General features: G+C 48.3%; 1 protein-coding gene across 1 annotated transcript in view; it reads right to left on the reverse strand.

The window, feature by feature from the left end:
- WWP2 (WW domain containing E3 ubiquitin protein ligase 2) overlaps positions 1-27,422 on the reverse strand; it is a 135,244-nt gene that overhangs the window by 69,910 nt on the left and 37,912 nt on the right. The window contains exons 5-6 of the mRNA XM_028143253.2: positions 3,732-3,869; positions 1,615-1,711 (exon numbers count right to left, since the gene is read on the reverse strand). Coding sequence (XP_027999054.2) covers positions 1,615-1,711; positions 3,732-3,869 — 235 coding nt within the window. The remainder of the gene's footprint in view (positions 1-1,614; positions 1,712-3,731; positions 3,870-27,422) is intronic.

A 27,422-nucleotide genomic window follows, 5' to 3' on the forward strand; every position in this document is an offset into this window, starting at 1 on the left:
CACAGAAGATACTGCACTCGGGTGATACTTTCAAAAGTGCTTGCTGCTGAATGGGAGCAGGTTCCATGTGAACACAGAATAGATGGCTGAGGCTGCAGTGGCTAGGCAGACGGAGGGGGACTCCCATGCAGTTTATAATAGCTGGAAGGCGCTTTGCCCACCAATAATGAACTAGCATTGACTGTCTACCACATGTCACTGCAAAAACGCATCTGGCTGTCTGTTGAAGTCTGCCTGCTGTTTCAACAGTCAACAACCCTCCACACAAACAACAACAAAGAAGGGCTAGCGGGATACAGTGTATGAATTTCAGGGTCCCAAAACTGGAGAACTTCAGAGAGCAATAAACAGGGCAAAAACTTAAGTGCAAACGTGTTAAGAGCTGGACTCTGCCTTCCAGCTCCAAGTGTATCAGTTGTTTGACACAACATGTCCAAGTCAGCTGAAAGGCCAGAGTGGTGGTGACCAGTGCCAAAGCTAAGAAGCCATCACTCTGAGAGGGTGAAACCCTGAGGGGTTCTCTCGGCCAACACTCGGCACCGACTCTTCTGTTTTCTCTAGTTCTGGGTGCCCATCACTCCTTGGTGGACACGGGTTTGCCAGTTATACTGTTGGTCCTTAACGCTGTGAGACTTGACTGTTTACCCAACCTGTAAGCCACCTAGTGAGTCACAGAGAGAGGCAACTGGTCTTTAGAGCTTGGGGGATGCCACTGCAGATGCTTGGAGAAAAGCAGATGGGGAAACAATACCCTGGCTTCTAATGACGCTATAGACAAAAGCCCCAGACACCCAACCCTCTCTTGCTCCCGACACCTGCCAGGCACTGAAACCTCACAAATGCTCAAAACAACCAAGTCCAGAGAGGCTGATGGCTGTCCTCAGAGGAATCTTTCCAGATGCTGTGGGTACTGGCTGAAATCATAAGGTTTCTCCCAGCATTTCCATACCCTGGGGCTTGTTTGGGAAGATTTTGCCAGTTATTTACCTACTCTCGACAGATTAACAAGGATTTACTGTGGTTCGTCTCCTTAAAATGCATGGGGATTTTGTACATTGTAATAAACAGCCCCCTCTCCATCTCCCTAACACACTTAAAACGATTCTTCTGCCTGGGAACTCAGTTGTCGTAAAAATGAGTTTGCATTAACCCAGGTGTAAGATGGGAATGTCGGTAAATAAAATTTAAGTGGTATGTATAACAAGCAAAATATAAGTCAGACTCCAAGGACGGGAGGTCTTAACCGACCCCCCAGAAGAGAAACAGGAAATGTCACATTACAAAGCAGCATTGCTCTAAGCATTTCTGTGTGTATCGTGGATGGGTAACTGTGGCCGCTGCACCTGATGTAAAAAAAGCAGTCAAGTTCTGTTCGCCAGTTCCTCTTATCCAAATAACCATTAGCCAGTTCCAAACTTCGACAAGCGACCCCTGACCCTTCTGAGAACCCTGAGTTTTGTCCTCCCCTCTGGGCCTCCTTAACACACGGGGTCAGTTATAAGCTCTCTGGAAATGTCCACCAGTTTCTAACACAAACCGTTCCTTGCCACTTGGCAGCATGTTTTCAATGGCCCTACGCCTCTTCCGGCTCCTCCTCATCCACAGGGGTCTTACCGGGATCTCCCTCCAAAGCAGTTGGTGCTGGGGGACTGGTGCCGGCCCTCTGCAGTGACAGCGGTCCCGCTGGATTCTCTCGAAGGTGGCTGTGATCCTAGAAAGGGGATCCATCACAAGGAAAGACAGAAACGTTGAGAAGCTCAACCCTTGTTTGAGGTGTGGCTACAGCACAGAGTTCACCTGTGTGTGACAGTTACCCATCACGTGGGACTCAGAGAGGCGAGCAAGATGCAGCTGCCAGCACGAGAAGGAACAGGGGCAGCAGGTGAGATCTGATCAGGGCCACGAAACAGAGGGGCTCAAACCTGGGAAACAGCTCTTGTTCTCTAAGACCTTCAAGAATGTCTAAGGCACTCACACAAGCATGTTGCCTTACACAGCACATGAACTTCGGCCATCCATGTGAGACAGAGAACAGATGCTGACCATGCAAAGTGGGGGCAAGGAATTGGGGCATTTCTCCATGTCACAACCAGAGGGCTTTTCTTTTTTTTCTTTCTTTCTTTTTTTAAAAATATTTTTTTATTGATTTTAGAGAGGAAGGGAGAGCGAGAGACAGATAGAAAAACATCAATGATGAGAGAGAATCATTGATTGGCAGCCTCCTGCACGCCCCACACTGGGGATCGATCCCGAAATCTGGGCAAGTGCCCTGACCGGGAATTGAACCGTGACCTCCTGGTTCATAGGTCAACGCTCAACCACTGAGCCACGCCGGCCTGGCAACCAGAGAGCTTTTCAAAATCCAAATCAAATTCAATTAAAAATCAAATCATGATACTATTCTGCTAAAAACATTTCCATTGCTTCCTGCTTCTCAGGATGGGGTTCAAGAGGATTTGAACCCCAGGCCTTCAAGGCTGTGTGATCTGAGCTGACCTGCCTCTGTGGCTTCACCTCTCACCACTCTCCTTGCTCCCCACAATCCAGCCACCCTGGCCACCTCTGTTCCCACCACAGGCCAAGCTCACTCCCACTTCAGAGCCTCTGCACATGGGACCCTTCCACCTCTGACTCAGCCACCCCTTGGCCTGTCAAAACTCCTCATACTCCAGAGATCTCAGTTTCCCCAGAGGAACTTTCTGTGCCCCCACTCCCAATTCAGATGAGATCCCCTAAAGTACAAGATTTTATACTGCCCATTATCTTTCCTTCATAGTTTTTGTCACAATTATAGTTACACAATTATTTGTGCATTTACTCGCTTAATGCTTAGCATCCCCTGCCCCCACCGAGTAAATTACAAGCTCCTGGGAGTAGGCACCAAGTGAATTTTGCCCCTGCCATCTAGCTAGCACCTGGTCCAAGATCTAGCACATACTAGGTGCCCAATTACCTGTACATGTGCTGTTTTCCTCCATGCACCAAAAGTACACAAGCACCATTTAGTCCGGTTCAGGGAGGATTCTCAAGTCAAGGCCCAACCATTCACCAGGTGCCCTTGAATTAGAATTCAAATTCCACCCCCTTGAAGCTATAGAAAGCCTGTTTGGGGCCTGGAAAGTCCCTTAGTTACATCACATTTGACAAGAAAAATTATGGAGAAACCCAAGCCATTATTTCTGACTTCATGAAATAATTTCCTGCTAGACCCAAGGTGACTAATTTCAGATTGGATTAAAAACAAACAAACGGCCCACATTCAGGGCAGAGCGGGAAACGCTCTTCAAATTCCCTGCTCCTGTCAGTATTTTACTAGTGTGAATCTCTAAGACACAGAGTCCCCTTTCCCAGCCAATAGCATCTCATAAAAGACACCCTCAAAGCTCCCCAGGAAGGTTAACTGCATGGGGGTGAGGAAAAATGGGCCCAAGTAACATGTAATGAAGACCTTTTATTTTCCAAAGCCCACGTGGGATGAAAGGAGGTTTTTCTCTGCTCTCAAGCCAAACACCACACTGAAAAGACGACACTTCTTTTGGTCCTTTGTCGGAAAGCTGTCCTTGTAAAATCATGTCACGGTTTTGCTCATGCTATGGACGCTGAGAGGAATCAGGGCCAGCTATGGGCCGGGGCTGGCTGAGCTGTACCCAAACCAGGGACCTGGTAGAGAACCAAACTCTGGGCACCTCCCTACCCCTCGCCCCACCCCTGGGGAGCAGGGCAGCACTCACCGTCTGTCACGGCACTGCCATTAGGCACGCTTCCCAGATCAACAGTCGGCCCGTCCAGGAAAATTGTCAGCTCACCGACCGAGACAACACCGCCTTTGTTCTCCGTCTGCAGGTTCAGGGTCAGCTGTGTGTTCTCCACTGTCGGACACAGAAGGCAACGCGGATGGGAGAAAGCAAATGCACCCGGAGTTAAGGTTCTGTAAGTTATAAGCTCCCACTTGGCCTACTCTGGCTCCCCTGGCAACATTTTTCCACATCTTCAAATCTGCCTGTGGCCTGGGAAACAGAACGGGAAGGAACATGTCGAATTGTCACTGTCGTATGGGGCTGGTGGGGAAGGCTGCACTCTTCCTTTTCTAAACATTTTAGGTCATTAGGTTAACTACAGAATTTCTACATTACTTGTTTGCTTCTACTTGCAGGACCATAAGGAAAAACTAGAGATACTGAAGGCGTACAGAGGAAGAAAGCAGTTCCTTCAAGAAGTATCCCTCTACCCATATAGAGAACAGTGGCAAAAAGAAAAGAAACGGGTCAGAAGACCCTGAGGGATCATCTCAGGAGTCATCTCCAGATGAACAATTTCAGGGGCTTATTCTTTTCTTATTTGCATTAAAAAGTGTTGTTGTTGTTGTTGTTTATTTTCAACTCTGAAAATGTTTCACTTTGAAACAAGGAAAACATTTATAAACAATAAAAGTTTAATACAAGCAAGTCAGCCCCACAGTCATATGAGCCTGGGTTAATCCGGGAAGGAGAGACCACTCGACACCTGGCTCTGTGACTGAGGTGGGAAGGCAGCTCACATTCACAGTCCCCAGAACACTAGGTAGTCAGCCCTGTGGGCAAACAAGACGCGCTGGGAAACCACAGCAGGAAAACAGAACCAACTGGCACGAGGCAGAAGCCCCAAACCCTAGGTGGGCTGGAAACTGCTACACACACACCCCCGACCCCCACCACCAAGCTCGGCCATACGGAAGAGCTTCCGTCCAGTGACTGCTCAGGAGCTGTAACCTCCAGGTCAGGGCCATTCAATAATCACCGGGAGAGAGCAGCGTGTTTGAGGATTTCCAAAGGCTGTGCAGTCCTCCCGTGCCTCCCCCACATCTTACAAAGCCAGACCAGGAAAATGCCACATACTCCAACCTCCCTCCCCACCCACTACCCACTACCCACCACCCACCACTTAATTTTATCTCTTAGTTGCTACTGTATTATTATAAGCTACCTCACTGGTTTTCTAGAAGAAGGAAGGGTACGTATAAATAAGTATCTTCATGAGCACTTCCTAGAAACAACCTCCCCGGACTAAAAGGCCTGCCCCAGATTTCTCTAAGGAATAGGCACCGTCCTTTAAGAACCTAACAAAAACAAAGTCTGGGTCAATTCAAAGATCTAGTATAATAAAGTAGAAATCAGTTACCCTGAAGGTTTTCAAGTTCTCTCCCTTCCCTTAACCTCTCTTCCTGTAACGATCTCTTTTTGAGTCTATTGCTATTTTCAGTCAGTTTCACTGAGGAGCTTGGTGAGTTCCAAATATTTCCATAAAGTAACACTTGTAATGTGAAAACAAGTTCCTTCAAAAGTCTAGGCGTGGGGAGAAAGAACTGAGACCTACCCACCAACGCCACTCTCCCACCGGGCAAATGAGCCACCCAGGAAGTGAAGCCCCCAGCCCCGGTCTAGCCTTCAGATGAGTGCAGCCTCATGAGAGATCCCAGACCAGACTGCCCAGCTAGGCCACTCCCAAATCCTGACCCACTGAAACCATGAGATAATAAATGTTTATTACTGTTTTGAAAAAAACCTCAAGGAGTGCCTCCTTACTCTATTTCGAGATCCTGTGCCTAAGTCCCCAACAGGGTGTACAGCACAGAGGTGGAGGGCAGGTGTCAGCCAGGCAGACTGGGTTCAAATCCCAGTTCTATGACCTAGTAGTCGTGTAGCAATTACTTAATGTGACCATCGGTCTCCCTATAGAACCGGGAGCAGTAAGAGCACATTGTTCAGAGGACACTTGTAAAGAAATAAACAGTACCCAGTGAGCTCCTAATAAGCTGTCATTTTTTATCATCTCCCTGCTGACTTTCCTGTTTTTAGGCTGAAGAGTCCTGATTTCTCTTGGTCTAACGTGTTCATTGTATAACCAGTCAGTCACCTTTCTTTTGACCTTTCCGAACTTTTTTCAGGTTTCGGCAACACTCTCCACAAAATCTTCCAAGGAAAGCCACATAACCATCACAGGGACGTGAGGGCTCAGAAGCTAGCTTGCAACACTTGGAGACAAATTTGCCATTTCAAAAGAGCCAGTGGATATGGGAAACAGTCTGGCGATTCCTCAAAAAATTAACCTTTTGCACTCGGATGTCGAGATTAAAATTACTCTTTGAATGTATCAATAATTTGAAATATAAAAAAATCCAAATAAATAAGTTTGTATGAAAAGAAACTCCAGTTTTTTATTCTACTGCCGCGCTTTGTAAAATCTGGGGTATTTAAAAAATTAAATCCCGAGTAGAATAAAGGAATCGAGAAAAAAGCAAGCGAGTGCAAAGGGTTAAGAATAACCATGACCAGTGTTTCTCAGTGGTTAGACCCTCAACCAAAGGGTCTCGGGTTCAATTCCCAGTCAAAGGCACCTGCTTGGTTTGCAGGTTCAATTCCCCAGCCCCAGTCAGGGCATGTGCAGGAGGCAACTAATCAATGTGTCTCTCACATCGATGTTTCTCTCTCTCCTCCTCCTTTCCTCCCTCCCTTCCACTCTCTCTAAAAAGCAATGGGGGGGGGGGGGGGGAGAATATGCTGAGGTGAGGATTAACAAAACAAAAAAAAGAAAAAGAAAAGAGTAAGAGAGACTTCTGCCATCAATCAAATAGAGCGTCATTGAGAGCAAGACGACCTGACACCCACGTGCTTCCTGGTGTGCTGTCCTGAGAAGTACACATCACTTTTCAAGTCTTCTTGCTAACAGCACTTAGCCTGAGCCCAAGCAAGCTTCTAACCACCTTCCCACTACATGAAATTAGGGGACAGAGAAACAAATTCAGTGATGCCATGAGGAAGCCATCAGACATCCAGAATATGGGACATCTATACAGTAACTGTCCTGGAGTCTTCAAAAAGTCAGTGTTATTAAACAAGTTTCTTTTTTTTTTTAGAAATGGGGTGTGGGAAAGAGATTCTTCTAGATTGAAAGAAACATAACCCAAATGCAATGCGTGAATTCTGACTAACCCTTGGCTTGAAAAAAATATTCTTGGGGAAATCTGCACGAGACTGGATATTAAATAATGTCTGAAATTACCGTTAATTTCCTTAGGCTTAAGAATGGCACTGTGGTTTTATATATAAATGTTCTTATTCCTGTGAGACTCACGAGAAGATTAGAATGATATCTGCACTTAGTCTTAAATGGTTTTATAGGAGAACAGGCTGAAGTTTTTAAGACTAAAGTGCCATGATATCTGCAAGTTACCTTCAAATGGTTCAGGGAAAAAAAAAAAAAGCACATTCCCATGGGCTCGCACATATTGGTTAAACAAACGTGGCAAGCTGTTAAAAAGGGTTGGATCTCAGTGGAGGGCATCTGGGTGCTCATTGTGTTACTCTTTCCATTCTTTTGCATGTTTGAAAATTTCATAATAAAAAGTTGGGAAAAGGTTTTCATTTAATTGGCAAGGCTATTAAAAAATTAAACCTCTGAGAACAGAACACCCCATTATTCTCTTTTTTTTAAAAGTAGCTGAGCCAGGGGAGCCCTACAATGCATAATGGGACTAAAGGAGCCATTAGCTAATTGAGTGACAGACTGGAGCGTGCAGGGGAGGCTGAAAGGAGCAAGTGTGGCTGGAAAACATATACTGGAATCTGAACTATAAATAGCAGCGCTAGCCACCTCGCCTCGGGGCCCTCAGGTTTCACTGTGGCCACGCGGACAGCTCGACAAAGGCCCTTTCTCTTCAAGCAAGTCTTCCCACTACTGCCTTTGGAGGCACTGCTCAAAAATCAAGAAACTGATGAAATAAATCAGTGTAGTAGGTCGATTTCCATAACTAGAATCAGATCTAGGAAGCTCACCAGCTACTCTCAGCCTCGGCAGGCCCTGCTCTATCTGTGGCCCCGCAGTTCACATATGTGCATAGAGCACCTGCTATTCCAGTCACGGAGATTCAACAGGAACAACAACAAAAAAAGAATCTGTGCTCTGGGCTGTTTATTTGTAGTTAGGAGGAACAGGCAATGAGCAATGGTTTTTGGTGGCGGTGTTTTTTGGTTTTGTTTTTAAGTAAATTGCATAATCTGTTAGGAGGTTGGTTACACATGTAGTAGGAAAAAATGAAACGAGGCAAGGAATGGAGAGTGCCAGAGGTGGGAGGAGGGTTCGGAGTGGTGAGGAAGTCTCGCTGGGAAGGTGACAACTGAGCAAAGACTTGGAGAAGGATGAGGTTGGGGAAACCATGTAGGTACCTGGAAGGAGAATATTCTGGGCAGAAAGAGAAGGAAGCACAGAGGCCCCAGGTGAGAGCGTATCTAGCAGGTGTGAGGAATGGCAGGGAGGCCGGTATGGCTAGAGGAGAAGAAGGAAGAGGGTAGCAGATGAGGACAGGGGATAACCAGAGCCCACAAGGAAGGCCTTGGAGCCCCAGCGAGGCCTGTGACATTGACTCTGTGTGAGATCAGAGCCCATTGGAGCGTTCTGAGCAAGGAAGGGTCATGATTCCCATTATAACAATCACTCCAGCTGCAGGAGCAGCAAGGGCTGAAGCAGACGAGACCAGGCAGGAGGTCATTACGGTATTCCAAGTGGGAGCAGATGGTGACTTGGGCCAAGGTGGTGGCAGTGTCTTCTGGGAACAGGGTGCCTAAGGGAGACTCTACTTTGGCTTCCTTCCTAACACACGTTAGGGGGGCTGATGGCCCCCACGGAGCACATCAGCCAGGCCCCACTGTCTCTTGGAATCAAAGCTTTGGGAAAATCATAGGCAGGGGCTGAAAAAAAGAGCCAACTTAGAGCATGGATAGAGGAAGTCAGATTCAATTACAACCAAATGGAACATATATAATGAAAATATTCCGCTGGCAAGAGACGTTAATTCCACCGAGGAAGCCAAAGTCCTGAGCTCATGCTAACTTCAGCAATCAGCAAGCACACTTCTTCGGTTATGGGATTGTGCCCTTCTGTTCTGTTCTAAGTACCCACTGGTAACCAATACCTTGTAATGCTGCTTTATGGAGGTCAACAGACAGCGGTAGGGCTTGGATATTAGAATCCCGGGGAAACGAATTTGGAAAATCTCAAGGACCATGCCAGGAAATCGCTTCAAAAGCTGCCATACCGAGAGAGACAAGCAGACACTAGGTGCTTCTTGATGGAATCACACATCACCTCATCAAAAAGGGGGTGGGGGTGGGGAGGAGAGAACTCTACATCAGATCAAGCCTCTATACCTATGAGTTTATAGAAAACACAGAGGGACAGAGGAACGTGCTAACCCACAATTCAGCAAAACCCCAAATGTGGGAAACTACAAGACAAACCATCCTGTTTCTCCAACAACAAACTTGAAGGGGTTTAAAAAAAAAAAAAAAAAGAACTCATCAGCTAAAAGAGCCTTAAGAGACAGTTCGCTCTTGTTTGGATTCTGATTCAAATAGACCAATGGTGAGGGGGAAACTATAAGACAACTGGGGAAATGTGAAAACTGAGTAGTTGATGATACTAAAATAATTGCCATCAAGTTTTTTAGTTATGAAACTGGCATTACAGCTATGGTTTCTAAGAGCCCTTACATTTTAGAGATACGCACTAAAATATTAGTAGGTGAAACGTGTCTGGGATTCGCATAAAAATAACCCAGTTAGATGAAAGAGGACCGCCCATTCCTCTCAGGGCTGTGGAGCTGGCTGGCAGGGGTCCATGGTCTATTCTTTCCACTTTTTTTATGCTTGACATTTTCTGTGATAGCTTTCTTTCAAACCAGCATACCCTAGGCACAAACAGAGCCTGTAAACTAACTTAAAAACTTACAAGAATTCAACAATACTTACACAGTTTTGAAATACCAAAGAGCAGAAAATATACCAGTAAAGATGCTTAGGGAATAACTCTTATTTTTCCTAACTGCAAAGCCTCGGATTTGCAAGTGGCTTCAGGTTAATAATTTCCTATTGGGAAGAGCTGTTACGTACAAGAAGAATGAGTCATATTTTTTTAACAGTTACTTTTTCCCTTTCTTGACTTGAACTTTTTCATGGCTTTTTTGCGTATGGTACTAATAAGTATAGATAAATGGGACATGGAAGCTGCCTGCCTTGTTCCAACAAAAGAAGAAACTACGGAAACCATAGCTGCCAAACTGTGCCACTGTAACAGTGCAATCCAGTTACGAAATCCAGAGCTCCCGCCTGGACAGTTTCACCGCAGTGAATGCAAGAACCTTCCACTTGAGAATCTTTTGTCATCGCTGTCCCTCCCTGCCCCCACATCACCAAAGGTACGTGCGTTGTACACACTTATACCTTTTTAAAAAAATCATTTTTTCTTCCTAACTCAAAATATAAATGTAAAGATTTACCTGGAAATTTGCAAAAAAATAAAACAAGACACAAAAGTAGGATTTTAAGGGAGACCCCGTTCTCTTGGGTCAAGAGTCTCGGAAGCCTGATGAAGATGTGATTGATTTGGCCTTAACAGAGCCTCTCAGTGGAACAAACAAACATCCTTCTTCCTGCCTCCCTCTACCCTCAACCCCACAGGCCCATCAAAAGAAAGTGAAAATAAGCAGGGCATTCATTAACAGGTCGGTGTTCGCTCTACACCTAGCTGTGAAACACTGGCGCACAGAGGAACCGAAGGGAGGAAATTCCAAAAGGGCAGAGAGTAAACAGTCTCTTTTCCATTCCCTGGTTCCCCATAACTCAGACACACACAGGCTCAAGTCTACTCCAGGTTTAAAGAGAACGTTCTTTCACGTTCCCTTTGCAGCAAAGGAAGCCAAAGGCTTCCAGGATTTACTGTTACGATGTCTCTTTGGCTTCCAACCTTACCCAGATCCTAACAAGAGAAAGTCTTTTCTACCAAGCTTGCATCAGGTCGTAAACACTGGAATGCTTGTTGGGGACCAATGTTGACTCTGCTTCAGCCCGCTCCCCTGTGCCCCCATCACTCGCAGGGTCCCCCGCCCTGGCAGGGTCTTCTGAACACATAGGGTAAGGAAGAGTCTACCTTGGCCTCCCTCTTCTGTGTGCTGCTGCTGGGGGTTCACCCTTAGTCATCTCCAAATTACTTCAGTAATTCCTCACAAGTCAGTGGGAGGAAGAGAAGTAAGTAAATCATCTTGCAAGGAAATGTACACTTACAACTATGGGACAGATTGCATGTACAGTGAGAGATCTATGGTCCCGTGAGCAGCTGGGTAACTGACCTGTTCACGGCATCAGGGAACGTTTCCTGAAACTGACTACTCAACTGGGACCCGAAGTTTCAGGCAGACAGAAGGAGGTTGGGGGAGGGGAGGTAGGGAGGGGGAAGACCATTCCAGGCGGAGGAAACACCATGTGCAAAGGCACCGTGGCACAGTGCGCTGGATGCTTTCAGATCACTGAACAGTGAAGAGTGGGGCTCCAGAGGAATATGATCCAAATGGGAGAGGAGATCCACATGGTGGCCAGACAGGGTAACGCTCCGTGGGCCTGCCATGTTGGAGAGTTTTTATCTATACCCGAAGAGCAGCAGCATGATACTTGAAGGTTTTTAATCAAGGTGTGACAAGATCTAATTTGTGTTTGCAGAATAGACAAAAGTAAGGGTAGACACAGGCAGAGCAGAGAGGAGGCCACTGGAAAGGAACAGAGGAGTATAAGCAGGGATGAAAGAAGAGAGCCAACTTGCGAAAGTAAAAACCAAGAGAACCTGAAAACAGATTAGCAAAGGGGGTGGGCCAGAGGGGTGGAAACATCCAAGACAAATCCTGGGTCTCTCTTCTTAACTGGACAAATGGAGGGTCTCTCTGCTGAAATAGGGAACACTGGAAGAGGACCAAGTCTGGGGAAGAGGTGATGCGTTCACATTTGGACACATTGACTTCTCGGTGCTTCTGACACCCACGAGGAGCCAGCAAGGCATGTATGTGGGTAAGGTATGTGGGTCTAGAGCTCAGAGGAAGGGTATAGGCCAGAGTTTCAAATCTGTGGGTCACCTGCACATGGTAGACATGCATAAGGAGGAGGTACAGATGGGAATGCAATCACGGAAGAGGATGGAATGGCAGGAAACTCTCAGTCATTAGTCAAACAGATGAAGATGACCTTGCAAAGAAGACAGGGAAGAACAGGCAAAGAGGCAGCAGGAGGAAAGGAAAGGACTCCTGCGAAGGCAGGAAAGCATGGGCTCTACCGCATGGATGGAGAGTCTGCCCTCTCTCACGGGAGGAGGAGATGCAGCTCCTTCCCACCACAGGAAAGAGGGAGGAGAGATTAGGCACGCGCATCCTCAGTTCTACATGACAGATGGGTCAGTCATGACTGTCCTTATTTCTCTTGACTCAGGGTTCCAGTGATCTATGGCCAAGGCCCGTACAGTTACCCACGTTTTTACTTACACACAAAAATGCACGTGGCTGCACACTTCAGAACTGGCTATTCATCACAGTCATCCGCCCAATAAGGTGTACCACAGACAAAGAGTCTCTCTTGAACGAATGAGGGTCCCTTTAACACAGGATACAAAAGCCCTCATCTGTCTTGGTAAATCTCAGTTTGTCAAGCTGTAGCATAGTTCTCAAAAATTTTAAAGTAATTTGGGGGAAATAAATACAGATCTGAGCAAGTTAAATCTTTAGAATAAACGGTCAGTTCACATCACTTGCTGCTGCCTTGTCAATAGAAGTCCTCTTCCCCAAGGGGAGAGCAAGTCCTCATCACCCATTAATAGCTGCTCCTAGACGGGCCACTGTAACAGTCTACGCACCCTTGATCAAGCCACCTCTCCCTGCTGTTCAGGATCAAAGCCATGTTTATAAACCCGACAGAGGCAGCCTTTCAATGAACAAACCTTTTAAATGGTCTTTGAATAGCAAAAATGTAGGAACTCAGCTAAGAGAGAATTTTTATAGTTAAGATTCTGCTTTTTTTTTAAATGCCCTTTTTAAAAATTTGGCTTTTAAAAGTTACAATTTCAGATGAGTGGAATGTGCCAATTAAGATTTGGACTAATGATTATGATGAGTATACAAGAACATGGAAAATTATTCATACTACAATGTTAAGTTAAAAAAAAGAGAACAGGAAGTTACAGAATGCACTCTATTATTAAAACCCTGTTAAAACAGACAAAATGGCACAGAAATAAATGAACCAGGGGAAAATAATACATTGTGTTTGAAGAGTAAGGTTATGCAATAAAGGTTTTACTTTTTAATTTCCATTATTTGCATAGTGGGTGTATTTTTTTCTTAATTTCCATATCAGTTAGACATGTATGCATTAGTGTTTACAAGTGAAATGACATGATGTCTAGGATGGACTTCCAAATATACCCCAAAAAAGTGGGGACTAAAGATGTGCCGATCACTGTTAAAAGTGGGTAATGGTACAGGATAGTTCATTACACTATTCTCTCTACTTTTATTTGTTTGAAATTTTCCATAATAAAACATTTTTAAAGTGTGTCCTATTTATGCTATATGCTATCATCACAATAAATATTAACTTAATTAAAAAAAACCACAACATGCTTATTGCAAGAAATTAAAACAATACAGAAAGGTAAAATATGACACCTTTCCCATAAACACACACCCATGCCAAATCCCTTCCCCATGACATAACTCACTGTGGACAACTTTGTAGGGAGTCCTCGTACTTGCAAACACTAGCACAAATACATACATATAAACTACGTGTACAAAACCGGCTTCATCCTAGACCCAAGAGTTGGGCCCTTTAATTTTTCCCTTAATGTATTCCACAAATCTTTTAAAACATATAGAAAAGCAATTATCCATTGAGGAAGGTTTTATTTTTTTTTTTTTTTTCTTTTTTCTTTTTTTTTTTTTTTTTTTTTGAGACGAGCAATAATATTTATGCTGACAGGCAAATGAATCAATCTGTAGCGAGCTTCCCCCTGGACCAACAGTTCTTTTGAGACCCAATTTCGATGTCCAGTAGTTCCTTATGTGTACATGTCAGCACTGACCCCTCAGCTCTGGATGGTGGACAAATGGTGGTAATGGAGGTCCGACTCCCTCTGGTTTGGTCTCAGCCGAACCCAGGGGCACGGCGTCACCTGGACTAAGGGGCACGTGGCCTCACCCATACCCAAGGGGCGCGTGGTCTCACCCGGGCCTGGGACACAGCCTCACCAGGATGGATCCAGGGGCGCACGGCCTCACCCGGACCCAGGATCTGGCTTCACCCGTACCCAGGGACGCTTGGCCTCTCCCAGACCCAGGGGCACGTGGCCTCACCCGGGCTTAGTAGCACAAGGCCTCACCTGGATCCAGGGACACATGGTCTCACCCAGACCCAGGAACGTTTGGCCACTCCCAGACCCAGGGCCACTTGGGCTCACCCGGGCCTAGGTGCACGAGGCTTCATCCGGATCCAGGGACGCATGGTCTCACCCGGACCCAGGGACGCTTGGCCTCTCCCAGACCCAGGGCGACTTGGGCTCACCCGGGCCTAGGTGCACGAGGCCTCACCCGGATCCAGGGACGCATGGTCTCACCCGGACCCAGGGACGCTTGGCCTCTCCCAGACCCAGGGCCACTTGGGCTCACCCGGGCCTAGGTGCAGGAGGCCTCACCCGGATCCAGGGACGCATGGTCTCACCCGGACCCAGGGACGCTTGGCCTCTCCCAGACCCAGGGCCACTTGGGCTCACCCGGGCCTAGGTGCACGAGGCCTCACCCGGATCCAGGGACACATGGTCTCACCCGGACCCAGGGACGCTTGGCCTCTCCCAGACCCAGGGCCACTTGGGCTCACCCGGGCCTAGGTGCACGAGGCCTCACCCGGATCCAGGGACACATGGTCTCACCCGGACCCAGGGACGCTTGGCCTCTCCCAGACCCAGGGCCACTTGGGCTCACCCGGGCCTAGGTGCACGAGGCCTCACCCGGATCCAGGGACGCATGGTCTCACCCGGACCCAGGGACGCTTGGCCTCTCCCAGACCCAGGGCCACTTGGGCTCACCCGGGCCTAGGTGCACGAGGCCTCACCCGGATCCAGGGACACATGGTCTCACCCGGACCCAGGGACGCTTGGCCTCTCCCAGACCCAGGGCCACTTGGGCTCACCCGGGCCTAGGTGCATGAGGCCTCACCCGGATCCAGGGACACATGGTCTCACCCGGACCCAGGGACGCTTGGCCTCTCCCAGACCCAGGGCCACTTGGGCTCACCCGGGCCTAGGTGCACGAGGCCTCATCCGGATCCAGGGACACATGGTCTCACCCGGACCCAGGGACGCTTGGCCTCTCCCAGACCCAGGGCCACTTGGGCACACCCGGGCCTAGGTGCACGAGGCCTCACCCGGATCCAGGGACGCATGGTCTCACCCGGACCCAGGGACGCTTGGCCTCTCCCAGACCCAGGGCCACTTGGGCTCACCCGGGCCTAGGTGCACGAGGCCTCACCCGGATCCAGGGACGCATGGTCTCACCCGGACCCAGGGACGCTTGGCCTCTCCCAGACCCAGGGCCACTTGGGCTCACCCGGGCCTAGGTGCACGAGGCCTCACCCGGATCCAGGGACACATGGTCTCACCCGGACCCAGGGACGCTTGGCCTCTCCCAGACCCAGGGCCACTTGGGCTCACTCGGGCATAGGTGCACGAGGCCTCACCCGGATCCAGGGACTCATGGTCTCACCCGGACCCAGGGACGCTTGGCCTCTCCCAGACCCAGGGCCACTTGGGCTCACCCGGGCCTAGGTGCACGAGGCCTCACCCGGATCCAGGGACACATGGTCTCACCCGGACCCAGGGACGCTTGGCCTCTCCCAGACCCAGGGCCACTTGGGCTCACCCGGGCCTAGGTGCATGAGGCCTCACCCGGATCCAGGGACACATGGTCTCACCCGGACCCAGGGACGCTTGGCCTCTCCCAGACCCAGGGCCACTTGGGCTCACCCGGGCCTAGGTGCACGAGGCCTCACCCGGATCCAGGGACACATGGTCTCACCCGGACCCAGGGACGCTTGGCCTCTCCCCGACCCAGGGCCACTTGGGCTCACCCGGGCCTAGGTGCACGAGGCTTCACCCAGATCCTGGGACACATGGTCTCACCCGGACCCAGGGACGCTTGGCCTCTCCCAGACCCAGGGCCACTTGGGCTCACCCGGGCCTAGGTGCACGAGGCCTCATCCGGATCCAGGGACACATGGTCTCACCCGGACCCAGGGACGCTTGGGCTCTCCCAGACCCAGGGCCACTTGGGCTCACCCGGGCCTAGGTGCACGAGGCCTCATCCGGATCCAGGGACGCATGGTCTCACCCGGACCCAGGGACGCTTGGCCTCTCCCAGACCCAGGGCCACTTGGGCTCACCCGGGCCTAGGTGCACGAGGCCTCACCCGGATCCAGGGACGCATGGTCTCACCCGGACCCAGGGACGCTTGGCCTCTCCCAGACCCAGGGCCACTTGGGCTCACCCGGGCCTAGGTGCATGAGGCCTCACCCGGATCCAGGGACACATGGTTTCACCCGGACCCAGGGACGCTTGGCCTCTCCCAGACCCAGGGCCACTTGGGCTCACCCGGGCCTAGGTGCGCGAGGCCTCACCCAATCCAGGGACGCATGGTCTCGCCCGGACCCAGGGACGCTTGGCCTCTCCCAGACCCAGGGCCACTTGGGCTCACCCGGGCCTAGGTGCACGCGGCCTCACCCGGATCCAGGGACACATGGTCTCGCCTGGACCCAGGGGTGTGTGGGCTCTCCCAGACCCAGGGGCGCTTGGCCTCGCCTGGGCACAGGATCCAGCGTCATCCGGGTCCAGGGGCACTTGGCCTCACCCGGACCCAGAGTCCGGCCTCACCTGGACCCAGGGGCATGTGGCCTCACCTAGACCCAGGGACGTGAGGCCTCTCTTATACCCAGAGGCGTGTGACCACACCCGAGCCCAGAGGCGCGCAATCCCGCCCGCACCCGGGTCTCAGCGGGGCCCCGTCTTCCCGATCCCAATTCCTGCCGGTCAATCCTCCCTCAGCAATTCCCCTGGCCATCCTTCCGGAGCTCCAGTATGGCTGCTGCAGAACTCGTTGGGCAGCGGCTCGGCGAAGCTCCGGTGCACCCGGTGCATGGCGGTGGGCCAGTTTGGCGTCGCTGTGTCGGCCCTTGGGTCTGCATCGGTGGCCGGTCGCCGAGCATGCGCACCTGGCCGCTTCTGGGGCGTTGAGATTCTTGACGGACTCAGAGGTCAGCAAGCGCGGAGTCTCCCACCCCATGTCTCATAGGGGCTCGTCTGTCCGTGCTTGGCTGCCAGTGGAGCCGTCCCCTCAGCCGGAGACCGCCGGGGGAACTGCGCCGAGCACGTTCCAGGCCGCTGTTGTATCGCCTGAGCCATAGTTCTTTTGTGTCGCCTGAGCTGTAGTTCTTAAAGTGTGGTCTTTGGGTCACCGGCATCAGCATCATCCCACATCCCCCTCTTTTATTCTAGTTGTAGAGCATCTACTCAGCCAGCCCTATGGTGGTCTTGGATGGTGTCTGCTCTGCTCTCTTGTCGTAGTCTCAAAGTTGTTGTGGTAGGCAACAATCAGGCTTCCGCCCTATGCCTCCATCTTGGTCCTCCTTTGTATAGTTAAGTCTTGATTGTTGTTGGTGTCACTGGGGGGGCTCTCTTTGTCTATAAAGGAAGAGTTGCTGTGCAGGAGACACGTTTATGGGCCGGGTCTTGGTGCAGCAAAGCTTTGGCGCTCACTGAATATTCCCGTTGAATGTGTCCCTTATGCACGTGGTTGAAATCTGGTGTCATCTCCAACAGACCACTAGATGCCCTCGTTTCTGGGTCTCCAATGGGGTGTAGATCAGCTACTGCCTTAGGCACTCAGCAAGGATTACAGCAAAAACTGTAGTTTCTTCCTCCTGTCTGAGTGGCCCTGGAGCAGTCCTACTAGAACAGCAGATCATCTGGTCCGCTGCCAGAGGGCAGTCCACCCACATGCATAAGCCGTTGCTTGGGGCGCAGGTGTGCCTGCAAGACTTGCGGGGCAGGTCTTCAAGACGTGCGGGGCGGGGTCTCAGGGCGCCAACAGGCCATGGTGCGGCGAGCCTCGATGGCTGTGAGTCTGGTCCTTCTGCCTTCCATGTATCTAAGTCCCCTCGTTCCGCACTCCAGCGCAGCAAACACTGATTGCTGGGCGCACCTCTGCAAGAGTCCCGCCTCTCCCCGCAGGCATCTGGGTCTCCCGGAGTTCGCCAGAAGATGGGTTTCAGGGTGATGGAGAGCTATCTCCCTTAGGTTTGGAACAAAAGCCCCTTTCCCCCGCCACCAGCCAGACCCACGCACCTCCACACCTCATCCCCTCCGATTTCGCTGGGTGCGAGGCAACAGAACAGCCTTTAACCTCCGTCGCCATCTTTTTCAAACTTCTCAATTTGCACTTCTTAATCCCTTCATTTCAGACAACTTTACTGAAGTCTAGCGCCACCGGGAGGTGCACGGAAAGGGCGCCCGGGCCTCCGTCCGGTGCGCGGTGCGCGCGTCCCGCGGAACCAGGCGTGCGAGGGCCGCGCGGCTGGGACGGGCGCTGGGCGGCCGCCGAGCTCCAGGCACCTCCATCGCCGTGTTCCGGACGTCGCCGCCGCGGCGTCCCCCCAATTTATACTTCTTAATCCCTTGAATTCAGTCAACTCTACTGAAGTCTAGCGCCGCCGGGAGGTGCACGGAGAGGGCGCCCGGGCCTCCGTCCGGTGTGCGGGGCGCGCGGCCCGCGGCACCAGGCGCGCGGGGGGCTTTGCGGCGGGGACGGGTGCTGGGAGGCCGCCGGGCTCCGGGCGCCGCCGCTGCGGCGGCGTCCCCAGCGTCCCGGGCCGGGCAGCCTGCGGGGGCGGCGGAGTTGCGAAAGTGAGTGAGTTTCCCAGGGTTTCGCCCGGAATGGGGTTCAGTGCAATCGGCGCCAGTGCTCAGCGCACTCCGGAGCCTTTATCTCCTTCCTGCCAGTGAACTCCGGCCAGGTCATCAGCCGCCCCCTCCTCTCCGGTTCCATCTTCCCCGCAGGCGCGTGTGCTCGTGTCTCCGCCCGTTTCTCCATACCTCAGGCTTTTACGGCTTCCCCGACTGTCCCCGTGGCCTTCTCCTTCCCTCCAGCTGTGGGCATTTCAGTCCGCCAGCTCTCCTGTGGTTCTGGACGATGTCCGTTCTGACCTCTAGTTGTATTTTTGAAATTGTTGTGCCCGGCTGCAGGTTAGGTGTTTAACCTATGCCGCCATCTTGGTTTCTCCGGGGAAGGTTTTAAAATAGAGGAAGGGAGAGGTCCAAGGTGAATTCAGCCTTTTCTTTAATATGCCCCCTCCAAGAGAATGAATTCATTAATACATGTGCAAATAAGCATTAGTTAATTAAGAGAGGGAGAGAAGACACAGACATCATATTCAGAGAAATGCCTTTCTGTCCTGTACGTAATAAGCAGATCCCCCCACCCAGGCGGGGCCTGACACTAAGGAAAATCCCCACTCGGTGCCTAACCGTGGCACTGACTGTACCACTCGTGTAATTGTGGCGTTCTCACTCTGGGCCAGGGTCGCTTTCGCTCCTGACATACCACTCTCCTACAAGAATAAGTCTCTTACTCTGAGGAAAATGCTCCTAGAAAAATTCCTAGGAAAAGGGAAAGTAAAACATTCAAATGAGATAAATGAGGTTTGATCTTAATAGGATTCCAGCAGCCGCAGTGTCTCCCCTGGGAGAACCTAGGAGACTGGAAGGGGCAATCAGGCGGGAGCCACTCGCAAATAACAGGCGCGAGTCAGAGGCCCAGCATCAGATGAACTGTTTCAGATTTGGGAGGGTGAATTTATTTTATTTTTTGGCAATGGGAAGGAAACAGCTCATATGGAGGCAACAGTCTCGTTTTCCTATCACCTACTGTGGCTCTGTGCAAGGCCACCATTTCATGCCTGCAACAGCTGTCCGTTTAGAAGACACTGCTATGCGGCTAATTAGAAACAGCCCCGGTCCTCGAGGAGATGGCATGACACCTCTGTGGGACGGGCTTAAGAGGAATGGAAGAAGTTTCTAGAACAGTCCTACATTAACAGCAACCCGGTTTGGAAGAAAAGTTTTCCAAGCCTTCCTTGTGTAACTTAACCCCTACACCTGCACTGTCCACTGTGGGGGCACAAGCCACACGTGGCCACTGAGCACCGGGCATGTGGCCAGTCCGAACTGAGATGTATTATGAGTGTAAGTGACACACCAAGTCTTCAAAGACCTGATACCAAAACAAAACAAAAAAAAAGAATGTAAAGTATCTCAATAATTGTTATCTTTATACTGATTATATATTAAAATGATAGCACTGTGGATCTACTGGGCTAAATAAATCTATTACTAAAATTAATTTCACCTGTTTTGTTTTTACTTTTTTAAATGTGGCTGCTAGAAAATTTGAAATTACATACGTGGCCCACGTTATTTCTATTGGGCTGCTTGACACCTCCTCCCTGCCACTTCTGGTCATAATTTTGAGCAGGTGTCACTCACCAGACCTGGCTGGCCCCAGGGGTCTCTCTGGTAACCTGATGCACCCAGTTCATTCCTGCCTCAAATCTTCCGGCATGCTGTTCCCTCAGCCTGGAATGCTTTTCCCCTCCTGGCCTGGCCAATCCCTTCTCATCCTTCTGGAGTCCAGGTGATTTTGTCACTTCCACTGGCAAGCCTTCCTAGCCATCCCTCCACCCCAGGCTAGGTGAAGTCCCAGTGACACAGTCCCAGAGCGTCCCGCACTTTCCTCCATCCCATCCTTCACAGCTGGAACCGTCTGCACCAGTTAGCTGTTTCACCTCTGTCCGCCTTCCTCTCTAGATCCTAAACTCCAGGACTGTCAGCCTTGTTCTCTGCTGCATTTCAGCATCTAGCCCAGTGCTCACAGGTCAATAAATCTCATACCCTTCCCCTGCTCCAGGCAGGTCTCACAATCCTAAGGAAAGGCCTATAGAGAAGACGAACAGTTCCTCTCACACAAAACCCTGGTCCAACATTGAAAAATTCTTGCATCTAAAACGAAAAAGAGGGAAAAGGTGTCTTGACCACCTACAATGGACTAAGATGCAGAATGTCCTAATATACCTCTAGAAAAGGGGAACAGCCTTGGCCGACATTCTTGTTTGCAGGGAATCACTCTGCTCAGATATGCGTTCCCATGAGATTGACCAACTTCCAAAGCCGTTATACATTTATGGAATATTCTAGAGGCGGCAGTAAACCCCGGGCTACACAGAGGCAGCCACATACAGGGAAAGGAGTTCCTGACAGAAAGCTTTTCTTCTCCCTTCCAGTAAGGTCTCACAAGGCAGCCTCTCAGCCGGCGACGCAGAAAGCAGGTCTCTTTTCACATGCGTTGCTGGGGCCTGTGTTGTTTACTTTTGAGACTCGTGGCTAAAAGGACCTTTTCTTTCAAACAGCTCTCCACTGACACTAAAGCCACAAACTGGGCCCGGCTGTAACTTTGAGAAGCTGGGCAGTGGGGCTGGGGAGGGGGTGGCTTTGGCTTCTTCGGGAATTCCTTGAGGTTCTGGCTTGGCCATATCTGCCTGAGGTGCAGCATGATGGAAAGCAACACACAGAGAGCTTTTCAGAGGCTATTAAAGATGCTTTAAATCCCAACGCCTGGCATCTGGTGCCAATCAAGAAAACAGTAGTCACTGATGTAACTGCAACCGGATGGGGTAAAATGAAACAAAGGCTCGCATTTGGAGGGCGGGACGGACTCAGCCCAATGGCTCCCCGGAGTGGCCACCCAGCACTGCCCTGGTCCCAGCTCTGCCTCAGACGTGAGCCACAGCACTAGCCACAAAAACCTAACTCACAAGAAAATACATTCACCTCACTAATCTAATTCAATATAATTTACACAACATACCACTATTACATTAATTATATTATATTATATTATATTATATTATATTATATTTGTGTCTTCTATGTGTTTTAGGCATAGGGATGGAAAGATGTACACAAGTGAACAGACATCAAACAATGTCTGCCCCAGGCAGCTTACATTCTCATTGGAGAGGATAAAAGTGAGATGAATAAATAAAATATGTAGTATTATATGAGAATATTGCTTTAAAAAAAGGGTATAAATCAGGGAAAGGAAACAGGAAAAGTTGAATACAGAGGAGTCACAATTAAGACAGTTTGGTCAAGGCCATATACTGTTGTGATTCCATTTGTATAAAATGACCAGAAAATGCAAAACTACTGAGACAGAATGCAGATACATGATTGCCACAGACTGGGGGTGGGAATGGGAATGAATTATAACTGGGTATGAGGAATCTTATTGGGGTGATAGGAAAGTCATGGTGATGTTGCAAAACTTGGTAAATTTTTCAAAAAGCATTAAATTGGACCCTTTTAAAAAAAGACAGTCTGGCCCTGCCGGCTTGGCTCTGTGGATAGAGCGTCAGCCTGCGGACTGAAGGGTCCCAGGTTCGATTCCGGCCAAGGGCACGTGCCTGGGTTGCGGGCTCAGTCCCCAGTGGGGGGTGTGCAGGAGGCAGCTGATCGGTGATTCTCTCTCATCATTGATGTTTCTATCTCTCTCTCTCCTTCCTCTCTGAAATCAATAAATAAATATATATTTTTAAAGAAGACAGTCTGGTCAGGGAAGGCCTCACTGAGGTGGCATCTAGGTAGACTGGAAGGGGGTAAAGAAGCAAGCCATGAGGACACCTGAGGAAGAGCACTTTAGAAAGAAGGTAAGGCCAAAGCGAAGCACCAGTGGGCGGAGAAATAATAAGGAGCACAGTGGGCCAGAGGGGGTTTGGAGAGGGAAGGAGAAAGGTTGAGATGAGATAACAGAGAGGTGGCAGGAAGATAACGAAGGGCCTTTTAGGCCTATTAAAGGAAGAATATTTAATTTTTACTCCTAGAACAATGGGAAATCATTGAAGGAATGATACATCTAACTCACAGTTTGGATTGTTCTAGCTGCTGATTCAAAAATATATTGTAGCAAGACAAAGGCAGATGCAGGGAGACCATTTAGGGGGCCACTGACTCCTAGCAATTGAAAAGTGATGGTGACTTGAACATGGGTAATAGGAGAAATCATGGTAAGAAATGATCAGATCCTCGAACGTATCTTGAAGGTAATAGGACAGGACTTGCTCACAGAATGGATGTGGATTGTAACAGAAAGAATGACGTCAAGGAGGACACCAAGATTTTTAGTCTGCGCAAAAGAGGATCCCCATTCCTGAGACAGAAGCCGGGGAGGCTCCGGCTGTGAGTGATAAGTGTACAACCCAATTTTAAGAACATGACACTGTCACCGGAAAGGGACCAGGACCGAGGTAGGTCTGCCCCAGCATGGTCTGCAACGTGTGGGCTCTTGACTTCACCTAGGAAAGATTTCATGACACAAGTCCAGGTGACTTTGAGAGTCTGTTTATTAAAGCTGGGGACAACAAAACAAAGAAAGGGGTTAAGATAGAAGAGGCAAGATCATAGCAACAGGAGTGAGCCTGGGCGGAGCAGCCGTGGCCCTTTGGAAATGTAAGGAAAAGAGTCAATCCTAACCAAGGCTGTCTTGGCCCTTTAGAAGTGAGCCAGCAGCTGTGTGGACTCAGGAAGCAAGTTACAGAGGCAAAGAGGGCCTTTGGAGACAGATTCAGAAGGTTAGCTTAGGATGAGCTGCCACTGCCCACTGCTCTCCTGGTTACAAGTCTCCTGGGAAGCTTTAGAGCTTAGGATAAAGAAAGCAAAGATACATGATGAAAGAAGTGGGGGAAAGGCATGGGCATGCTCAAGGGATAGTACACACTGGGTCCTTATCTTAAGGGTAAGGGTCATCTGTTTCCTAAAGGCGGGAATTTTAGGTGAGGTCTCAATCACCTAAAATTCATCAGCTTTCCAGGTGTGTCCTTTGATAGGCTGATGCATCAAAATGAATGTTTATAGGGATCAGGGTCATTCTCTGGTCAGTTTCACCTTCAGAGAATGTCACCAGGAAAAGACCAGGACCTAGGCAGGTCTGTCCCAGGCATGAACCAGAATGTGTTATCCATTTGCTCCTTAGGATCCTTGGTTAGGGAAGATAAGATCTTGTGATTTATTAGCTGGCTGTAAATTGCTCCACCATCTGTATAGCTATCTGTCTCAGTTTCCTCATTCTACTTGCCAAGGAATTTTCCTCGCTTCTTATTAACCTGCCTCAATACCAGATTAGATCATGAAAGAAAGGGGTATAAATTAACAAATAGATACAGGACTAAGCCAACTTGGATATTCTAGTGTTTCCAGATTGGCAAGGAGGAAACCAAAAAAGGAGACTGAGAGAGTATGACCAGGAAGATAGACAGAAAACCAGTAGGGTGTGGTGTCCTGAAAACCAATCTCTAAGGCAAGTAAGTTGAAGATGAAAACTGACCACTGGATTTAGCAAGATGGAGGTGACTGGTGGCCTTGGTACAAGCAATTGCATCAGGGCAGTGAGGACAAAACCTACTTTGAAGTTTCTCAAGAAGAAAAGGAGAAGGAGAAAAGAAAAAATATGCAAATTAAAACAACAAGGAGAAATCACTTTTCGCCTCTGAACAGACCGGGTTGGCAATGCCCAGTGCCCCTGAGGGTAAGGGAACTAGGTACACCAGTCTTTGCAGCAGACCCAGTCATAGGCATAAAAAAACCTGAAACATGCCTTTTGACCCAGCAATTGCATGCCTAACTTTACTACCATAAAAAGAAAAAAAAGAGAGAAAGAAAAAAGAGCATAACTATCTTTACCAAAATTTACCAAAAAGTCTTGCTTATAAACTTAAGGACTTCAGTCTCAGAGGGGTTTCTGTGAATTTGACCCCAAAAGCAAGAGAAGTAAAACAAACATAAATGACTGTAACTACATCAAACTCTGCACAGCAAAGGAAACCATCAATAAAATATAAAGGCAACCAACAGAATTAGTATTCTAATGGGAGAAGATATTTGTAAATGATACCTCTGCTAAGGGACTAATAACCAAAATATATAAAAAACTCATATAACTCAACAATTAAAAAAAATAAGCAATCTAATTATAAAATAAACAGAGGACCTTATACTTCCCAGGAAGACATACAGAGAGTCAACAGATAAATAAAAAGGTGCTCAACTACACTAGCTATAAGGGAAATGCAAATCAAAACCACAATGAGATACCATCTCACACCTGTTAGAATGGCTATTATCAACAAGACAAGAAATAAAAAGTATTGGAGAGGATGTAGAGAAATGGGAACCCTCGAACACTGGTGATAGGAATGTAAATTGGTGCAGCTGCTATGCAAAATAGTATGGAGTTTCCTCAAAAAATTAAGAATAGAGCTACTATATGACCTAGCAATCCCTCTTCTGGGTATCTATCTGGAAAACTTTTTAACACATTTATTCATAAAGATATATTCACAATAGCCAAGACATAGAAACAACCAAATTGTCCTTCAATCAATGATGGGATAAATATGTGGTACCTATATACCTATTCAGCTATAAAAAATGATGAATTACTGCCATTTGCAACAACATGGATGGATCTTGAGAGTATCATGCTATGTGAAATAAGTCAGACAGTAAAGGAAAAGAATCATATGATTTCACTCAGATGTGGAATATAAAGCAGAAGGCAACAAACAAACAAACAATAAACTTACAGACACAGACAACAGCATGGTGGTTACCAGAGAGGAAGGAGGTGGAGAGGGAATGACTGTGATAAAGGGGGTCAAATATATGGTGAAAGAAGGAGACTAGGATTTGGATGGTGAGCACACAATGCAATATACAGATGATATATTATAAAACTGTACAGCTAAAACTTATATAATGTTATTAACCAATGTAGCCCCAATAAATTTAATTTTTTAAAAAAGAGTCTTGCGCCCTAACTGGTTTGGCTCAGTGGATAGAGCGTCGGCCTGTGGACCAAAGGGTCCCGGGTTCGATTCCAGTCAAGGGCACATGTCCAGGGTTGCAGGCTTGATCCCCAGTAGGGGGCGTGCAGGAGGCAGCCAATCAATGATTCTCTCTCATCATTGATGTTTCTATCTCTTCCTCTCCCTTCCTCTCTGAAATCAATGAAAATATATTTTTAAAAAAAGAGTCTTGCTTATACTACTAAAGAAATAGAAATAACCAACAATAAAAGATTGGTTAGTCCAGCCAGCGTGGCTCAGTGGTTGAGCGTTGACCTATAAACCAGGAGATCACAGTTCGATTCCTGGTCAGGGCACATGCCCGGGTTGTGGGCTTGATTCCCAGGGGGAGGAGGGGGTGTTCTGAAGGCAGCCAATCAATGATTCCCTCTCATCATTGATGTTTCTATCTCTCTTCCTCTTCCTCTCTGAAATCAATGAAAAGATTTTTTTTAATAAATAAAATAAAGGATTGGTTAAACTATGGTGCTTTCATTTTAAAAAAGCTATTGAGGCTATTAAAAATTATATACTTTTATTGAGGAGGGAAAAAATGGGTTAAAAAAAGCAAGTTACAGAGCAGTACGTATAGTTGAGTTTCTACTTTCGGAAAAAGGTTACACACACACACACACACACACACACACACACACACACACACACGACTTACATACCAAAAAAAAGCTTAATGAGCCGAAACCGGTTTGGCTCAGTGGATAGAGCATCGGCCTGCGGACTCAAGGGTCCCAGGTTCGGTTCCGGTCAAGGGCATGTACCTTGGTTGCGGGCACATCCCCAGTAGGGGGTGTGCAAGAGGCAGCTGATCAATGTTTCTCTCTCATCGATGTTTCTAACTCTCTATCCCTCTCTCTTCCTCTCTGGAAAATATCAATAAAATATATATTTTAAAAAAAAAAAGCTTAATGGATATATAACTAAATATTAACAGGATTAGCTTTGAAAAATATAATTTCAAGTGATTTTAAACTTCTCCTTCATTGGAAGATAGTATATGCAGAGGTTACAGGCAAAATCTCTGGGACCAAAAGGCCTGGGTTAAATCCCAACTTTGCCTCCACCTACTATATGATTTTGGGCAAAGTACACAATGTCTGCAGCATTTCCTCAGCAAAGGAGATGGTGACACAATCTAGCTCGTAGGTATGACGGAGTATTGAATAAATTTTAGTATATATATAAGGATTCAACAAAACAATGCCTAATACATACGAAGCACTCAGAATATTTTTGTCTTTGTTTTCAATAATCATGAAATAATAATAATCAGAAAAAATAGTAATAAAATTTTCAGTTGCAGGAGCATATGTTACTTTAAATCAGAAAAGAAATATTAATGTTTTTAATTTGTGGAGCACGAGAAAATTTCTCAAAAATTTCCTGTGAGCATTCCATGAGACTGAAGTAACTAGGTCTTGTGGTTTAGCAGGTTCATACAGATAACTAATTGGCTATGCAGAACTGATTTAGCCATTTCTACCACCAGGCCTTTTCAAGTTCCCAGCTATGTCCTAAGTAACATCTCCCTGCCAGCTTACAGGATAGTCACATACTGCCTTT

This window comes from Eptesicus fuscus, chromosome 21 (genome assembly GCF_027574615.1).
Source record: "Eptesicus fuscus isolate TK198812 chromosome 21, DD_ASM_mEF_20220401, whole genome shotgun sequence".
NCBI classification, from domain to species: Eukaryota; Metazoa; Chordata; class Mammalia; order Chiroptera; family Vespertilionidae; genus Eptesicus; species Eptesicus fuscus.